The following is an 18410-nucleotide window of genomic DNA, read 5'->3' on the forward strand; positions in this document are numbered from 1 at the left end:
GGATAAAATTGACTTGATTTTATTGAGGATCAAATTGAAGCAATTAATAATTAAGAGATCATTGAACGTTAACCAATAGTTAGAAGACTAAATTAGTAAATTTAACCTACAAATATTATATAACAAGTAACTATACAATGCAGCTCATTACTTAAGAAGCTACCTAAAAATTTCGTCTGAATCTTACTATTAATAAATATGTGCAAGAATACAGTTTTGAAGTAAGTGAACCTTACAAAATCCTATTGTAAATTTGGATTGCAATCGACCTAAATTACTCCATTAGTATAAGCCAAAAATGTCAGTCGATCACCTCTTGACAAGTTTGGAGCCTGCAACGCAAGTCAAGTGAGTAGAACAAGAGTTAGCACTCATTATGCAGATACAAATACAACCATTTCTCAACCATGTCATTTAGGGGGAAGGCTTAAAAATTCAACCCGCCATGGCTCCTAACTTATGGGGGTTCAGGATTCTTACATTAATTGTTAAAAATAAAAAAGACCATAATCACTATTTTTTTTTTTAAAGTAATAATGACCACTAATTGTAGTGAGAAGAAAAAAAGTATTCATAAATTTTGTTCTTTACAAGCAACAAGATTCATTTCTAAAACAAATTAAAAATGGAACAGGCTTGAAAATAATATGCAAAAAACAGAACAGGAATTATGTATTCTACAGGTAACAACAGGTCACCAGGGCTTATTGAAAAACATAAGATGCTAAACTGGATGTTTCATGTAGAACACTTTTGGTAGGATCAGTTTAACAGTCAAAGAATACCAACATTATAATACTTTTAGATAATTACTAATTAGATCCATAACAAGAAGCCATGAATGAACTAAAATTAAGTAGCTTGTAAACAAATTAATACTACCCCAATTTATTGTAATATTAATTCACAGTGACAAAAAAGTTGCACCATTAAAGAGGTGAAAAATTACAGTAAATCTTAAGTAATACTATAAGAATACCAGCAGTTGCCAGAAGGTTTTTTCTTTACTTTTTTGGTTTTGAGGTTGGTCAGGAATTAAAATAATAGTCCAAATTTAAATAATAGTGATAATAATAATAACAATGATGCTAATGAAAACAATAATAACAATAATATTAATATTAATAACTCACTCAAACTGAATTTAATCAGCTTACCTTTTTCATGAGAGTTTGGTACCAAAAAGATGCAGTGTATCCTCACTTAAACAACTAAGTAAACCTTGGCTGATGGCATGTGTGTACTTCATATCTCGAATAGGACGCTTTTGTGTATTAAGATGTTGAAGAACTGTAAAAGATGGCAACTCTTGCAAGATCAATTCGCGCGTAACTTCATCCCCAGATGCAAACATCCGGCCTTGATTTTCTATGTCTAAGATTGCAGATCTTATTGGTATTCGACTCTCATTCACATTGGCACATGCAGAACCCAACTTTTGAAAACAGTTGCTCCCCACTTCCTTGTAATGAACATGGGAGCCCTGAACTCCTTGCCCAATAACTTGGGAATGCATTATTGAAGGTTGAGAAATAGCCATCTCATTCTGCATCTCAACTTTGGGACGATATGAAGCAACAATGTCATCACTGCTAGGAGAATAAGAAAGGGATATACAAACTCCTTGATTAACCGATTCAGGAACCAAAAATGGCCTAGATAAGAATCAATTGTAAAATTGTTAGAATAAACCATCACATAATACTGATATAGACTAATTTTTAGACTAATAAAATAATAAGATAAATTCCCTTCATCAGCCCTCAAGAATTAAATGATAGAATACTATTTAAATTGTTTGGCCAACAGGGTATGCATAACTCCATTTCTTATTGCAAAGGCACTAGACCTTAGATTACTTGTGATGACAACAAAGTCTGACTATTTATACAAAAAAGAAGCCAGGGCCCATCAATAGACCATATCAGATGAGGATTTTGGATGCAATTGGTCAAAGGTTCAAAGTTTCTTCCCGAGTGAGTTCTGATAAAGCATTTGCCCAAAAAAAGTTCTGATCAAGCAAAACAAGCACACATTTCTAAAATGCAAAAGATATAGTTTAAAATTAAAAAAAAGAAGAGGGGGGGGGGGGGGGGGGGATCTAAATGGATGCATGAAAAGACAAAGTTTTTATTTATTTATTTATTTTTTAGCTCTATAGCTCGACCACCACACTTCTGCAATTATTCAAAGGTTCAAAGTTTCTTCCTGAGTGAGTTCTGATAAAGCATTTGCCCAAAAAAGTTCTGATCAAGCAAAACAAGCACACGTTTCTAAAATGCAAAAAATATAGTTTAATTTTTTTTTTTGGGGGGGGGGGGGGGGGTGGGGGAACATAAATGGATGCATAAAACAAGGAAGAAGTGAAATTTGACAGTTTGGCACTCATAAGAACTCAAAGCTTACATACATAAAATAATACCAACCTACCCCTTTTCAGAACCATCAAAGTTCCACCGAGACAAGCCAATTGACGAAGCAGAAAGGACAGATCTAACACCGGAAGTAAGAGTTGAACTATGTAAAAGTGAGTGTACAGTATGAACAGGATGGTGTGACCGGCCATTCAGGGAAATAACTGGCCCATCAGTTTGGCGCATATCAAACACCAAAAGTGAGCCATTCTACAAAAAAGGGAAAAAAGTAAAAGATCAGCATAAGTCACCTAGGTTCGCAACATAAATAAACTCACTTAAATTTCATACCTGCAGGCCAGCATATATGTAATGCGAGCTATTGAGATCCCATGAACATGACCATGCAGCAGCCTGGAAGTACATGCTTTACTATTAGTACCAATGATAACATTTTTCATAGAAAGAAAATAGTGAAGGAAAATATAAAAGTCCTGGAGTACACACATTTGGGGAGTGTACATATAGAGAGAGACAGTGAGAGGAAGAGATTACATAAACGGTCTATTTGGAAACTGCTTATTTTGCTGAAATTGAAAACTTTTTGCTTAAAGCATGTAGAAAAAAGGCTAAAAGCTGACTTTTTTGCAATGGGACCCACTTTAAGAGCAAAAATAAGCTAAAATGTAAAATAAACTAACTTTTTCTCAAATCCCAAATGCAACCAAAGTATATCAATAATAGACACATTCTACAGAACATGAAAGAGAATTAAATTAAAAGCCAATTTGGCAGCATCACTATAGCACTACAACTCCATTATAGTAATTGAATGAAACAACCCACTAGGCTGAGCAGGCATAATCTAAAGACTGAAATTCCTTGCCCCAAATTTGAGCTAGTCAACCATGCCTAACTTGGGCTAAGTTCAGCTCAAGCTAAACTTTCAGCCTAGCAGGAACTGCCCAGCTTAAAAGGCAATGTAGTTGACTACTGTTTCTTTAAAATATATTTCAAATTAATAGAGTTATGTATTCATATTCAAGCAATGAAAATAGCTCTGTGCCAAGGTTTCATACTCTCAAAATTTAAAGACCAAGATCCAAGCCTTCCTTTAGCCCATTTAAGGAATATAGACTGGGTGATGGTTTAAGTTTTATAAAGGGGCTACAGTGAAGGGGAAGTTTTATTGTGTTATTAAAACTTGCTAGAATGAGTGCACCTGACATTTTATGTGGCATCAAGTATTTATTCACGTCTGACCTCAAAGCAAGCTTGATCCAACTCAACCAGATCTGTATCCCACCTTTAATCCCAACTCCTAGTCTCTATGAATGATGGGATTATCGCATGCAATTCCACTGGTTCAAACATTGCCAGACGGAAATTGAGATATGTCCAACATATCTGCTTGAATGTATTAGTGAGAAATTCAGTGGATTAAAAGATACAAAATATTGGAAAGAACCCAATGATTAGGTGAGTACCAATTGAAGAACCACAGGATTTGAGGGGTGAAAGGGGGATGTTGAAAAAGGATTTTTTTTTAAAAAATAAAATAAAGGGGTGCAACATGAGGACTTCCCAGGAGGTCACCCATCCTCGTACTACACTCAATGTTGAAAAAGGATTTCATGATTAAATAGAGCATAATCAAGTCAGACACAATAGAGATCATCACGTCAATTATCCTCCCCATTATCCACAATGAAAAAAATTTCATTGAGGAACTTATTACCATGCAATATTCATCAATGTCCATGTAGAATATAACGTGCACTGGATCTGTAACTGTTACTGCAACTATCAGCAACATTCCCAGAACCAAGAATATCACATAAATATGTAGCTACCAACTCAACAAAGGAATAGTCATTAATGGTTGGGGAAGGTTCCACATAGTAAAGATTTAATAAAGGTCTTTATCTTCTTCAAAGATTTAATTTATCTCCCTGAATGAAGTTCTCTATACTTAAAATTTTGGGTTTGTGCATTCCTACACATGGACAAATCACATAAAAACAAGCCTTTTATAGTGAAAAATAGCAAGGCAACAATAAGTTTCAGGGAATTTTTAACGGAAAAGGATTGTAAAGTAACCAAAAGCCTCTACCCACATAGACAATATGGGAGCTCAACCTGATATCAAGAGATTCAAGACCTACGGTTATTTAACAAGAATATACTTGATGGATTGAACTTTTACCGGTAAATTATAGGAAAGGATGATATTGTTGCTTTCCAGACTGTAAAAAGTGGAACAACCAAGTCAATAGGGAAAGAGATTAAAGAAGACAACCAAAACAACAGATTATACAAATAAGGTCACACCTGAGAACTGATAGTTTCCCTAGTGAAGCAAAAAGTGCAAGGCTACCATTAGAAGGACAAATACGTAGGTCCCGAATAACTTTCATATAAGAAGGAAGTATGATATCTTGTTTTTCATGTGGAGGTATCAAGCTTATCTGCAAAATGATATTCAAAAGAACAAAATTGCAAAATTAAGGAGCAGTTTCCATTAAGTCCAAAATATGCATACAATATTACTAAGACCACAATTTATGTCATGAAACTTTACTTTGGTAAGTACAGGTGTTGCATCTATCCCAGACACTCTTCGCACGATTAACAAAATTTGGCTAGAAGCATCCACATCGACTAAACGCGCTCCATCTACCTGGAATTCCTTCTACAGAAATTTATAATATAAGTTAATTTTATGTGGGCTACAAAAAATTACTCAAGGAAACAGTTGCTCAGTTCGAAGCACGGACGAAGATACTATCTCATGGAACAAATTTATGAACATTATTTACCACCTTGAACAACAGAATAAAACAACAACGGCACAACGCCCATAAGCTTCATGTTATCAGCATAGGTTAATTGGGCTACAAAAAATTACTTGAGGAAACATTTGCTCAATTCAAAGCAAAGAAGAAGATACTATCTCATGGAATAAATTTACAAATATTATTAACCACCCTGAACAAAAAAGAAAAGAAAACAAGAACACTCATAAGCTCCATGTTTTCAGCATCAGTTGCCTGTCCATCAAGTCGTTGATTTCAATAAGGGAACCATATCATGTGCTTGTCACGTGATAACGGGCAGAAGCACAATTACTTACCATGCTGTAACTTGCAATTCCAAACCTCGCAGTCTACTTGTGTGAAATCTTTCCTGTGCTTGAATTTGGTTCATGTATATTTGGGTTTGGTTGTAATTCGATATTGATTTATGTTCTTGGGTTGGATATATTGTGCATTACTGATTCTAAGTTGCTCAGAGAGAATCATTTGGTAAGGATTAAGGAAATAGACAACAATTTTTTTATGTGATAACTGACAAGCGCGTGATATATTTCCTCATTTCAATTAATGGCAACTTTGCATGTAGTTTATTAATGCTGAAAGAAGTTGAAGGGATTATTTATTTTCGAATTTCATAGATGACTGAAAATACTGAATATCACAAACTTAAATAGAAAAGTCTGAACATCACTAACTAGCCATGTAATCATCGGATTTTCTCCATATGATCATAAAAAGAGAATAAAAAAAATTAAAACCTTGGAGATAACATAAATTCTTTTTTTTTTCCTCACACATTGGGATATAATGGTTGTGCTTCAAAAGTAAGTTTCAGTCCTTATGGCATGTGAGAGAGAGAGATAGAGATGCCAAAGAAAGATTCCAAAACAAATAAAACATAGAAAGATAAAGGAGATGTTATATAAAGAATAAGAAAAATAAAAAGTCTATTACCTAGCAAGATGTACTTTTTTTAATGAAATATCTATTACCTATGATTATAAAAATAAAATTAAAAAAAGAAAAAAGAAAAAAAAAGTCTACAACCTGGTTAAATGTAAAACTCCATGTATGTTGAATAAAATACATTTTTAGACATCCTGCATAGTTGAGGTTTCATCTTTTCTTTAACAAAATTTCTTATTGGTTATTATTTATAGTCTAATAACTCTGGTGCATGTTGAGAGAGGATAGGAAACATAGCATAACAGAAAGCAAGAAATGGCACACCTGTAATATGAAACTGCAAGAAGATCCTTGCCCGCAAAAAGTTGAGCCAAAGTTGTTGCCTACAAGATATATTCAACATACAGATGTGTTTACAAGATTCGGTGGGTACAAAGAGATTTGATACTTGACAGTAGGGGAAAGGATATCTAAAACAATGAGAACATAGCTCCAATGCAGACATCAATGATGAATGACCTAACCATAAAATTACATTGGAGAGTGTTTATCTATTTATTCAACACACATGTGTACAACAATACATTATAAATACATAACATGTACAAATCTGTATATATAACATTACAACATGTACAAATCTGTATATATAACATTACAATTGAATTTCACAAGGCATATATCTTACATTCTAAAAGATGCTTACCAAATACAGGACTTCCTTGATAGTGCCCACCAGCATTTGCTAATCTAGAGGCATTTGCTAATCTAGATTCTCTGCTCTGCACATCTCCTAATAAATGCTCCAAATCAGTTGTCCTCTGCAAAGCAGAGTTTGAAACCAAAAGAGATAAAGACACACAGACAGTCACAAAAGGTAAACTCTATACTACCTAAATACTTTAGTAAGCTCTTTGCAACTCAATTGATGGAAATACTAACAAAGAGCAGATTCAGTTTGCAACCTCAGTCCTTTTCATTTGAATACTTAACATACACCCAATAATCCCTAATATTATGAAATAATGCACACAAATCCTGGATAAATAAACAAATACATAGAGCAGACAACCACAAAGCTCACCAGAACACAAGTCTAAAATGCATATTGGTAAAGGTGGTCAAAACAAAATCAAAGGTATGACATAACTACTTCCTTTTTTATCTTTTTGGTAAGCAAATAATCAGTTTATTAGAAAGAGGAGAACGCTCAAGTACACTAGAGAGGCTCCTAAAGAATTACATTCTTAAGTTTAAAAAATCAATAAATTCTTCAGAAGCAGTGAAACGAACACTGCCTAAGGCAAACATCAAATCATACAAAGTTCTAATGAATGACCGCTTCCTAAGGCAATGATAATAATAATTGTTTTAAACAAAACTACAGATGTATGAAAAGAGATGGAGAACTTGAGCAATGGCAACATTGTGATCAGAATGACACCAAGAAATGTAGTGAAAGCACATAAAACATGACTGCTGATATTTTCCACACAAGAAGCACCAAAGCATATCGATCTATTCCGATACACAATTTGCTGTACAATGAATACAATAAGGGTCGTACCTAGTGTATAAAGCTCCCACTCATGCAAGGTCTAAGAAAGGTCATGGTGGGCAGCCTTAACCCCAATTTATCGGAGAGGCTGATTTCCGGACTCAAGCCCGTGAGCTATCACTTTTGGTGGAAGGCACTTGCCACCACTCCAAGGCTCAACCTCTATTGTACAATGTATACAATAAAAAAGTAGACATATAAAATCAAGCATACCTTTGTCAACTGGCTTACTTTCCGACGCAAGTCATCTTCTCTTTTCTTCCATTCAGATTCCTTCTTACACCAATTAGCATCCTAGACATAATAAAGCACAAAAATAAATACTTGCTCCATAAACCAACCAAAGACCACTAGAAACTAGATCCTTACACTGCTATGCCTTTTATAGGGGATGTTTTAGCAAACCATATCAAACTAAAAATTCCTACCTTCTTCTCAAGAGATGCACATTTAGCCTCAAGTGACCGAATCCTCTGCAAACAAAAACAGCCCATGGATTCAGATTAAGAATATTGTAAGTTTCTCCTGATATAATAACAACCCCACTAGATTTCACGTGACCTTTTGTGATTCTTCATCAACTGCAACAACCCGTGATGCAAAAAGCTTCCTTACATCCTTCAGTGTGCATGCCCTATTGCATTGAGGACACTACAAATACAAAAAATTATCAAAAATAAAAAATAACAACAAATACAAATATAAATATAAAAAAAAAGAAAAGAAAAGGAAGAAGCTTCTTTCTATTTAATTCATGTAAATGGTGTCATGATTAATTGATTATATAACAGACAATACCTTTCCAGCATTTCTACGTTGTTGTAGCCATCTTTTGATGCATGACATACCATATATGTGCCCACAAGGAAGACAACTGCAGTCCTCAAACAACACAATTATACTATGATTAAACAATCATTTTATTGATAAGTAAAAGTTTATTAATGAAACTCATAGAGGTAACCGTGTACACAGAGTAAATCGACATTAAGCATGAAATGAACAACTATCAAACATATTATCAAAAGAAAAGAGAGGGGAAGCATTCATCCACTCAAATAAAGATTGAGTAGAAAAAGCTTAAGATCATTCACTGATTTCTCCTGTCCCTCAAAGGTCCTTGCATTCCTCTCACACCAAATACACCAGAGGCAATGTGGGATCGCATTCCAAATCATATTATTGCCTGTTCTACCAAACTTTCCTTTCCAACTAGGAAGAAGTTACTCCACACCTTTTAGCATGATCCACATGACCCCAAACAGGGCGATGACCAATTAACCAAACTCCACAATTCATGAGCAAAAGGGGATTGAAGAAGCAAATAATTTACAGTTACACCAGTTGACTTGCACATAAAACACCAGTCAATAACAAGCACCTGCCTATTTTGAGGTTATCAATAGCCAGAAATTTTCCCATAGCCGTTGTCCAGAGAAAAAAGGCAACCTTCCTGGGCACTCTGGCTTCCACAAACTTTTCCAAGGGAAAGAAGATGGAGGTGAGGGTTGTAAAAGTCTATAATAAGATTTTACTTCAAATATGCTCCTTGAAGGAGAGAGTCCAGCATATTGTACCCATGCCACTCCAATTTACCATACTAGAATATATGAGATCCATAAAGATTACCACGGATTCCAACTGCCATTCTTGGACTGTTCAAATAAAACTAATATCCAAGCGGTGCATCTCTCCGGCTAAAACCAAGTGATCTGCCACTGAAGCCTCTGTGTCACGTGCTATCCGAAATAATTGTCACGTACTATCCAAAATAATACAGGAAACCTCTCCCTCAATGGCTGCCCCCCACACCAGGAATCATGCCAAAACTTTATCCAAGTTCCATCCTCCCATCTTAAAACTAATGAAGCCAACAAATTTATCCCATCCTGCCCTTATGTACTTCCAAATACTTACCCCATACATTCCTGTAACCCCCATCTGAACACCAATCCCCCAACATACTGCCAAATTTAGTACACACAACTCTCCACCATAATGCCTCACCCTTGAGAATATATCCAAAGCCATTTTCCCCAATAAGGCCTTATTGAAATCAACTAAGTCTTTGACACCCAGCCGCCACTTTAAGGCAGATCACACACACCTTCAATGTACCAAATGAAACTTAAATTCCTCTCCAATGTACTATGAATAAACAATAATCTGGCGATACTCAACAGTCAATACAATCACATCATCAGAAAATTCTTATCAATTTATCAAATTTAACCAAAATAAATGCCTCTATAAACTCCAATGAATCCAAAATTCAAGATTACACCAATTTACCACTAAATCAATAATGTCGGTTGTGCATTATACTAATAGCAACAAAATTGTGAGTAACTGAAAGGTTGGAACAAAATTAGAGTAAAACCCTAGAATTGAAGGTAATGAAAATTCATCAAATATAAGGCTCAAAGAAGAGTAAGAATTGGGAGGCGAGTACTAACCAGATATAATGGTTACCGTCGGTGGTCCAAGCTTCCATACAAATAGAGCAAAAGAGACCGTCGATTTCACTCCGATTCCACTCATTATCTTGCGAGCCTCCGACGCTTCCCAGTCCGTTCGACGAACAAGCTTCTCCTCCTCCTTCGATTCTCCTCCGCTTGCATTGCTCATCTTCTTCCTCTTCCTCCTCCTCTTCTTCTTCTTCTTCTTCTTCTTCTTCATCATAATCTTCTTCTTCTTCTTCGGTTTCGGAACCGGAATCGACTTGTAACGGGGCAAGTTGATCAACGTTTTGGAGATAGCGAGCGTAGTCTTCGTCGTGGTCCGCCATTAGAGTTTCTTCGTGTGTGTGAGAGTGAGTGTGAGTGAGAGAGAGAAAGAGGGACTGCGCAAAAATTTTGGTCGTTTTGATTGGGAGTATTGGCGAAGACGTTTTGGGAAAGATATGAACCCTAAATTGGGAGCGCGCTTTTACGTTGCTGAAGGAATTTGAACCACGGTATAAAAACGCTACTTGTATAGTTGCGCCTTCGTGAAGAAGCATTTGATAATGTCTATTACAGCTTTTATTTTTATTCTTTACAGTTTACTTTTAGTAATTTTTTACAGCCTTTTAAAATGAATTATACTTAACAAATGGAGTTTAAAAATCTGTATTTAGAAAAAAATATATATAAAAAAATAAAAAAGTAATTACTAAAAAAATCACTAAATATGTTTGGATACGGCTATGCAAATTCACACTTAGGGTCTGTTTGAATACCACTTATTACTGAAAACTGAAAATATTGTAAGAAAATAATTTTTAAATATGTTAATAGTGCCGTGAGATTCATTTTTAATGAAAGTTTTGTTAAAAAATAAAGTTTGTGGGTCTTGTAAACAGTGCACAGGACCTACTGACAAATGCTTGAAGGAGCTAAAAAAAAAAAATTCAATATCTAAACATTCACTTAGTTTATTTTTCTTGTTGATTCTTCACATTGCAGTGATGGACTTAAAGTTTGAATAATCACTTTGACATATTGCACCTGCATCAGTCACCAGCTCCTCCATTAATTATATAGGGATAATTACAGTAAACCCACCTGAGGTTAGGTCTGTTTACACTAAGCCTACCTGTGGTTCAAAACTTATCACTTTGCCCACCTGAGGTGCCTTCCGTTAGGGATCTGTTACTCACCTCTCCGTTTGCCGTTAGAAAAACACATTTTTAAAGAAAAACAAACATAACAAAGATCAAAAAGTTAGGACTTTTTATTGCTTAAGAACTTGTTTGAGAACAAAACACAGGAATAGCACAGATCAAATGCTATTCCTGATTAAAAGTGATATCATTAAGCATTTGTTTTTTTATTCTTGTTTTTTTTATAGATCTCTCCAACTTTTATTCAAACCAAACCAAACCAAAAAAAAAAAAAAAAAAAAAAAAAATTCCAGAAAACACAAGCCAAATCCCAGAAACACACAAGCCAAATTCCAGAAAATCATATCTGGCGAGATCGCGCCGGCGAGATTGCGCCGTCGATCGCGATCTCGATCCGGCGCGATCTCGCGACGGCGCAATCTCACCGGCGCGATCTCGCAAAGGCGAGATCGCGCCGGCGAGATATGATTTTCTGGAATTTGGCTTGTGTGTTTCTGGGATTTGGCTTGTGTTTTCTGGAATTTTTTTTTTTTTTTTTTGGGTTTGGTTTGGTTTGAATAAAAGTTGGAGAGATCTATAAAAAAAAAAAAACAAGAATAAAAAAACAAATGCTCAATGATATCACTTTTAATCAGGAATAGCATTTGATCTGTGCTATTCCTGTGTTTTGTTCTCAAACAAGTTCTTAAGCAATAAAAAGTCCTAACTTTTTGATCTTTGTTATGTTTGTTTATCTTTAAAAATGTGTTTTTCTAACGGCAAACGGAGAGGTGGGTAACAGATCCCTAACGGAAGGCACCTCAGGTGGGCAAAGTGATAAGTTTTGAACCACAGGTAGGCTTAGTGTAAACAGGCCTAACCTCAGGTGGGTTTACTGTAATTATCATATACGTTGGAAATTTGTTGTTTGTCTAATCTCTCCTCAAATGAGTCAAATCAAACAGAACAGAATAGTAAAGTTCACAGTTTAGCCGAAATGAAATTGCTTAAATGATGAGTTTCACACTAATTTGCAAATCTACTAGTCATATAATAATTTTTCTTTTTTGTTTTGTCTCTAGCTAGTAAATTGTTGTGGAGAGGTAATACTTTGGTGTGCTTGTGAGAGAGCTAGTTACTGCAGCATATGTGCTTGCCTAGTTCAAGAACTAATCATCTATGAAACAAGAAATAGATCAAGCAGTCATTTTGCTTGTGCAGTTTTTTTTTTTTTTTACACGTTTACTGGTGCTATTCAGTATTCATGTGATCATTTATTTAGATAAACATATGCTAAGTCTTTGAAAGTAGTTGTTCGTGTAAAAAAGTAATAGTTGATTATACCATAATATGGTGCACTCTCACTCATACAATAACTCTTACTTGGTAAATGATGTTACTTCATCAATCTACACAAGAGATTAATTAAACGTTAAAGCTAGTTATATATTAAAGAGTTGTGTTTTTTTAGAAATATATTATCTCTTGAAAAACATATATATCTTTTCAAGAGATATAAAGGAGTCTATAAATACTAACACTCTTTACACATTGTTCCGAGCGTCAAGGATGATGAGTACCACCCTAACAAGATTACCATCCTCACTATATAGGATCCAACAGTTGCATCATAACGAGAGGCTTAAAAGTCTCTATCTTTGTGCTGTATGCAAAACTCACATCCAGGTATAATAATTTAACAAGATAATATTTTTAACAATTTTTTAGTAAATGTATCAACTAAAAACTGAAAGAGTACAATTGGAATGTGTGAGCATGAGACAGGATTTGAAGAGTTTAGGTCCCTCCAATTCCAATAGGAATTACCAAGATTCAGTCCAAATGGGTTTATTGTCACTTTCCAACTTCCAAAAAGGGTAAACTAGTACTTCTCTTTGTTTTTTTGTTTTTTTTTTTTTCCTACGATATTATTGAGACAGAGACTCAGAAACACGTCGTGGAGCGCCACTTTTCTACACACACAGTCGGGTGCAAAGTTTCAAACACAACACAATTTCAAGGTAATAATCATGCATCCTCGTCTAACCCATATATAGTTAATTATTCTTTCAACCCAAAGCTACAAACAATGGCAAATAAAAATGGCGAAGACGAAAATTGTATAAATAGCCCAGGTGACGAATTTAAGGTAAGGAGGAAAAGGAATAGTAATGGCGATGAAAAATGCTGTTATGTTGTTATGGTGAAAAACCAATCATTACATCGGTCAGTCCATGTGGTGCTGGCCATGGTGGCGGTGCACAACCACCAAACGAGCTGCTTCAGCTGGGCCGACGCCGACGGTGTCGTCCCTAGCTGCCAGCTCTGGCAGTTCTGGGTCGACAGTATCACTGGAAGATGAAGCCTGTGGGTAAAATTTTGAGAGCAATTTTGTGAAAATCGGAAGAAAGGATTCCTTTCAGAATATTTGTCATATTGTGGCAGTTAGAAAGCAAAACTTAGGGCAGACTCTTGGCTTCACACGTGTCATTGTGTCATGAGGCATTTGTTAGTCTACCGTGTAAAGTGATCAATGCCACTCACGCGCAAGCCAAACCGTGAGGGACAAAGATCGGCTGAGTAAAATCAATACCGTACACTAGCCTTGCCGCACCCAAGTGTGGTGAGAAATTTTTTTTTTTTTTTTTTTTTTTTTGAGTTTATCTTCAAAATTTTCCAGAAAAATAAAAAAAGAAAGAAACGACTAAAACGCGTATATAACAATCAAAGTCATACGAGTAATAAAATAATAATTAAAAAAAAAGCACTAAAAATAATTTTAAAAAAGCACTAAAAGAATACTTTGTAAAAAATTACAACTCCCTCCTATTAGGGTGGCGTTTGGATTCACGTCCTGCGTCTATATTTTTAGCAATTGTGTGTTTTATCCTTTTAATATATTTTTTTTTAAGATCAGCGCCTATGTCATTATTCATTGTCCATAAACAATGATTTTAGTCTTATAAATAATAAAAAATAGAGTGAACAGTAATTTTTCACACATTAAAAAATTATTTTGTTATAGTGTTTTCAGTTTTCAGTTTCAACAAAAATAAGTTGTATCCAAATGGACCCTAGAGATGAAGAAAGAGGTTTTATTTAAGACAAAACTTAAGAATAGTACCTTAAGTATTGTTTTTTAGATTCATTTTTTAAGATTCAAACATGTAGCTATTTAACTAGAAAATACACTTACATCTCATGAGAAAAAATCCACATGACAGAATTTTAAGAGGGGAATCTAAAGAACAACACCTAAATACTGTACCTAAATCTTGCTCTTTTATTTATTTATTTTTTTAAAAAGATTAAACTATGGTTTTAAAAATTAGTATGGTCAAAGAATTGATTTGTGCCCCAATTTTTTGTTTAATTTGGTTTTTATTGGTTTTGAGGAATTTTACCAGATCAAACTAGTGTCAAGTTCTCGATTGAACCGGTTGAACTGGCTAGTTCAATTTGATTTTTAAAACAGAGGAAGAGATACATTTATTTAGCTTTGATTTTAGTAATTTTCTTACTCAAGGAATAAAGAGATATGAAAGTACCTAATTTTAAGGGATATGGATAAGGGGTTATGATTGAATTAAAATAAATTAGCTAAAATAAACTTAAGAGAGAGATAGAGTGAAAAAACTACTTTTTAAAATTTATCTGAAATTTAGGAGTGTTTAAATTAATAATCTATATATATAATAATAGGTGAAGCAGAGAGAAAATCCAATTAGATTTCAATTGGATTCTCAATTTTGCGCCACTTGTCCTAACCAAAACTCAAAAAAAATTTAATTAGATTATAAATTTGACTTCAATTTTGTGTCATGTATCTTATCTAAATTTTCTAATTTTTGTGCCCAAATAAATAATGCATTAACATTTAACACGGAAGCCAATAAAACCACAATAATAATGCTCATTGGCCTAAGCAAAAACATCTTACCTGTACACTTTCATGAAGATTATAAATTGGACTCCAATTTTGTGTCATATATCTTATCTAAATTTTCTAATTTTTGTGCCCAAATAAATGATGCATTAACATTTAACACGGAAGCCAAGAAAACCACAATAATAATATTCATTGGCCTAAGCAAGAACATCTCACCTGCACACTTTTATGGGTGATCTCAATAGAGTCTGGAGCTCTTCTAATCCCACAACCAGAACCAAGGAGTCCAACGAGAAAGACTATAAAAGTAAAACATCATCTCCTCCTAATTCCATATCTTCATCCCATGTCTCCTCCTCTCTCAACCTCTACCAACTAGATCCACATACTGCCCTCTCCTCCTCCTTACGGATTTTTTAGAGCAAGGCCGGGTTCAAACACAATGTTCAATCCCACTCTTCCTTGCTTCACACTCTCATACATTAGCGCTTCATTGGCGCCTCCAAGAAGATTCCAAGCTCAATGATTAGTTCTTATTTTTTAATAGTTTTTACTGTGTCTGGATTAAGATTTTGTTAATTTGTTAAAAGTGACAAAAATATAATCATATATATTATATTAAGTTGAAGTTCAATTTTAGAATTCAAATTGAATCAAATTAATTTCTAATTGTAGTTTAATTTTGTGCTATGTGTCCAATTTGATTTTTAAATGTTGGTGTTAAGTTACTTCCATTCATAATGCTCAATGTGGAAATTGAATCTACTAAGATAAACATCTTATCATCACAATTGTTAATATTTCCGTGCATAAGCACGGACTACATGCTAGTTTTACATAAATAACCCTATTATTATTACTCCCTCTGTCCCACTTTGTTTGTCCTCTATTCCATTTTGGGATGTCCCAAAATATTGTCCTGTTTCTAAAAATAAAAGTAATTAATTTATTAATGTTCCTATTATACCCCTATTAATTAACTAATTCAATTTTTTGATAAATTTATTTAAGGGTAATTTTGGAAATTTATACATTTTTAAAAGGTAGACAAGATAATAAATAATGTTCCCTTAAAAAGTTTGACTTTTCAAATAGGACAAACAAAGTAGGACGGAGGGAGTATTATTTTAGAATACTAAGTATTTAACCCTATTATTTAAACTTTCTAAATATATAAATCTGAGGATATTTTGGTACACAAAATGATGAAACCTAAACAAGCGAATCCAGTTATTAGTAGTATAGATAGATAAATAAACGGTTTTCATTCCATTTTATCATTTCAATCCTTAAACTTTGTGCACTCTATTAAATAAGTTATTATTGTTAAGTGCTCTTAAAAGTTAAAACAACTAAGTTTTGTTATTTTAAAAAAAAAATTTAATACAAAAAATAAAAATCAGCAAAATTTTAAAAATAAAAATTGATTTTATTTTCCTAATTGAAGAAGAAAAAAACTGATTGAATTATAAATATATAAATTAGAAATAAATAGACTCCTCTCCTAAAAAATTTCTCATAATACACAAATTCAACAAAATTTTTATATCAATGCAAATTTTTATACATGACTAGGAAAAGCCAATATGGATGTGGATTTAAACCAAAAAAAAAAAAATCCAAAAAAATTTTCTATTCTGATTTTTCCAAATAAAAAATAAAAATAAAAACTACATAAATTCAGACAAATTTTTATCAATTTCTATACACAAATCACAAATTTAATCCAACTAAATATAGGCCAAAAAAATCCATCACTTTCTCATTAACCAAACAACTTGATTCCTTTCATCACCTTTTCAACAGCCTAACAACTTCCGAATCACAAAATTTACTCATTCTATAACAAAAGCAATTTTTGACTGCTAAAACTCATAAAATATAACAAAAGCCATATCAAAAGAGTTACAAATAATGTGCATATAATGTTTAAAAAAATGCAAAGCAGGGCGCAAAGATGGCCAGATCTAAAAACCGGACCTTGACCTACCGATGAAGTCTATCTCTGTGTGTCAACTGTCAACTGGCTTAATTTTATATGCAACTCAGCTTCTCTTTTTTGCGGTTCAAATTCTTTCTTGCACCAATTGGCACCCTAAACAAAATAATGTATAAAACTAAATGCTTGCACCATTAGCCAACCAAAGAGTCAATTAAAGACGACTTAGAAACTAGCTCCTTGCACTGTTATGCCTTTTTCTAGGGCATGTTTAGAAAACCATTGCAGACTGAAAATACCTACCTTCTTCTTAAGAGAAACACACTTAGCCTCAGTTGACTGAATCCTCTACAAACAAAAACAGCCCATGGATTCAGATTAAGAATCTTGCTTATTTATTTGTGTGCTCTAGCTTCTAATGTCTATGACAGCATTTTTTATTTTTTTTATTATTATAAATTATGCAGTTTGGTTTTATAGCCTTTTTTTTGTTCTTTTGCTGGTAGGGTTCATGTGATCATTTAGATATATATAACAGTTGCAGGAACTGTTTTTGAAAGTAGTTGCATCATGATGATAAGCTTAAAAGTGATCTGTTTCCGACTTTCTGTGCTTTATGCAAAATTCATTTCCAGGTGAAATTATTTCCCCAAGAATTTAGAACGAAATAATTCAACAAATTTTTAGTACATGTGAATGGCAGCTGAAAGAGTAAAATGGCTTTGTGGGCAAGTGAAAGAGTACGGTACTACTATTAAACAACAAGCCCTTCAAAGTCGTTAACTTTGTACAAGTGTGAAGACACATGAGCTTCTTCTGTAAGGTGAATCCTTCTTTTACCAATTTATCAGTATGTGACTGTGTAGTAGAGCCTGGAGGCATGGCGGTCGATGCCATGTTTTAATTCACTATTGCTCATCGAATGCAGGAAACAAAAAAGGCAAAAAAAAAAAAAAAAAAAGGAGAGAAATGTAACCGTGCGTCTTTGGAAGTTTGCTCTCTCTCTCACGCACAAACACTTCTTTCTTTTTTAAACTAACCTTAAGTTAAAAACGGCTGCAGATTAAAATAGCGAGGGCGGAAATGGCATAGACGACCCAACTAGCGAATTTGAGGTAAAAAGGAAATGGAATTGTAATGATGATGAAAAACGCGGTTACGGTGAAGAAAACGCCACATCTCTCAAGCACTTGGGCTGTCCGCAAGAACTTGGGATTTATGAATTTGCTAACGACAACGGAAGCAAAGGCGAGTAAGATTGCTAGAGAGAACAAGTGGAAGAGTGCAGGAAGTTGTGAATGGACTTGAACTGAGAGTATAGCTATATCAACGGCCGAAGCCAAACAAAAAGCAATCACAATCTCC

At 34.1% G+C, this 18410-nt stretch overlaps 1 protein-coding gene across 1 annotated transcript; it reads right to left on the reverse strand.

The window, feature by feature from the left end:
* Positions 1-92: 92 nt before the first annotated feature.
* On the reverse strand, positions 93-10612 carry LOC126691909 (uncharacterized). The gene is made up of 14 exons (XM_050387247.1): positions 10091-10612; positions 8433-8508; positions 8196-8285; positions 8063-8107; positions 7848-7928; positions 6783-6897; positions 6401-6459; positions 4936-5046; positions 4686-4822; positions 4561-4600; positions 2706-2768; positions 2431-2624; positions 1158-1655; positions 93-332 (listed from the first exon to the last, which is right to left on the reverse strand). The coding sequence occupies exons 1-13, from the start codon at positions 10420-10422 to the stop codon at positions 1163-1165; spliced, it is 1836 nt and encodes a 611-aa protein (XP_050243204.1). The 5' UTR covers positions 10423-10612; the 3' UTR covers positions 93-332; positions 1158-1162.
* Between the last annotated feature and the right edge of the window lie 7798 nt (positions 10613-18410).

This window comes from Quercus robur, chromosome 7, assembly GCF_932294415.1.
Source record: "Quercus robur chromosome 7, dhQueRobu3.1, whole genome shotgun sequence".
Classification (NCBI taxonomy): domain Eukaryota; kingdom Viridiplantae; phylum Streptophyta; class Magnoliopsida; order Fagales; family Fagaceae; genus Quercus; species Quercus robur.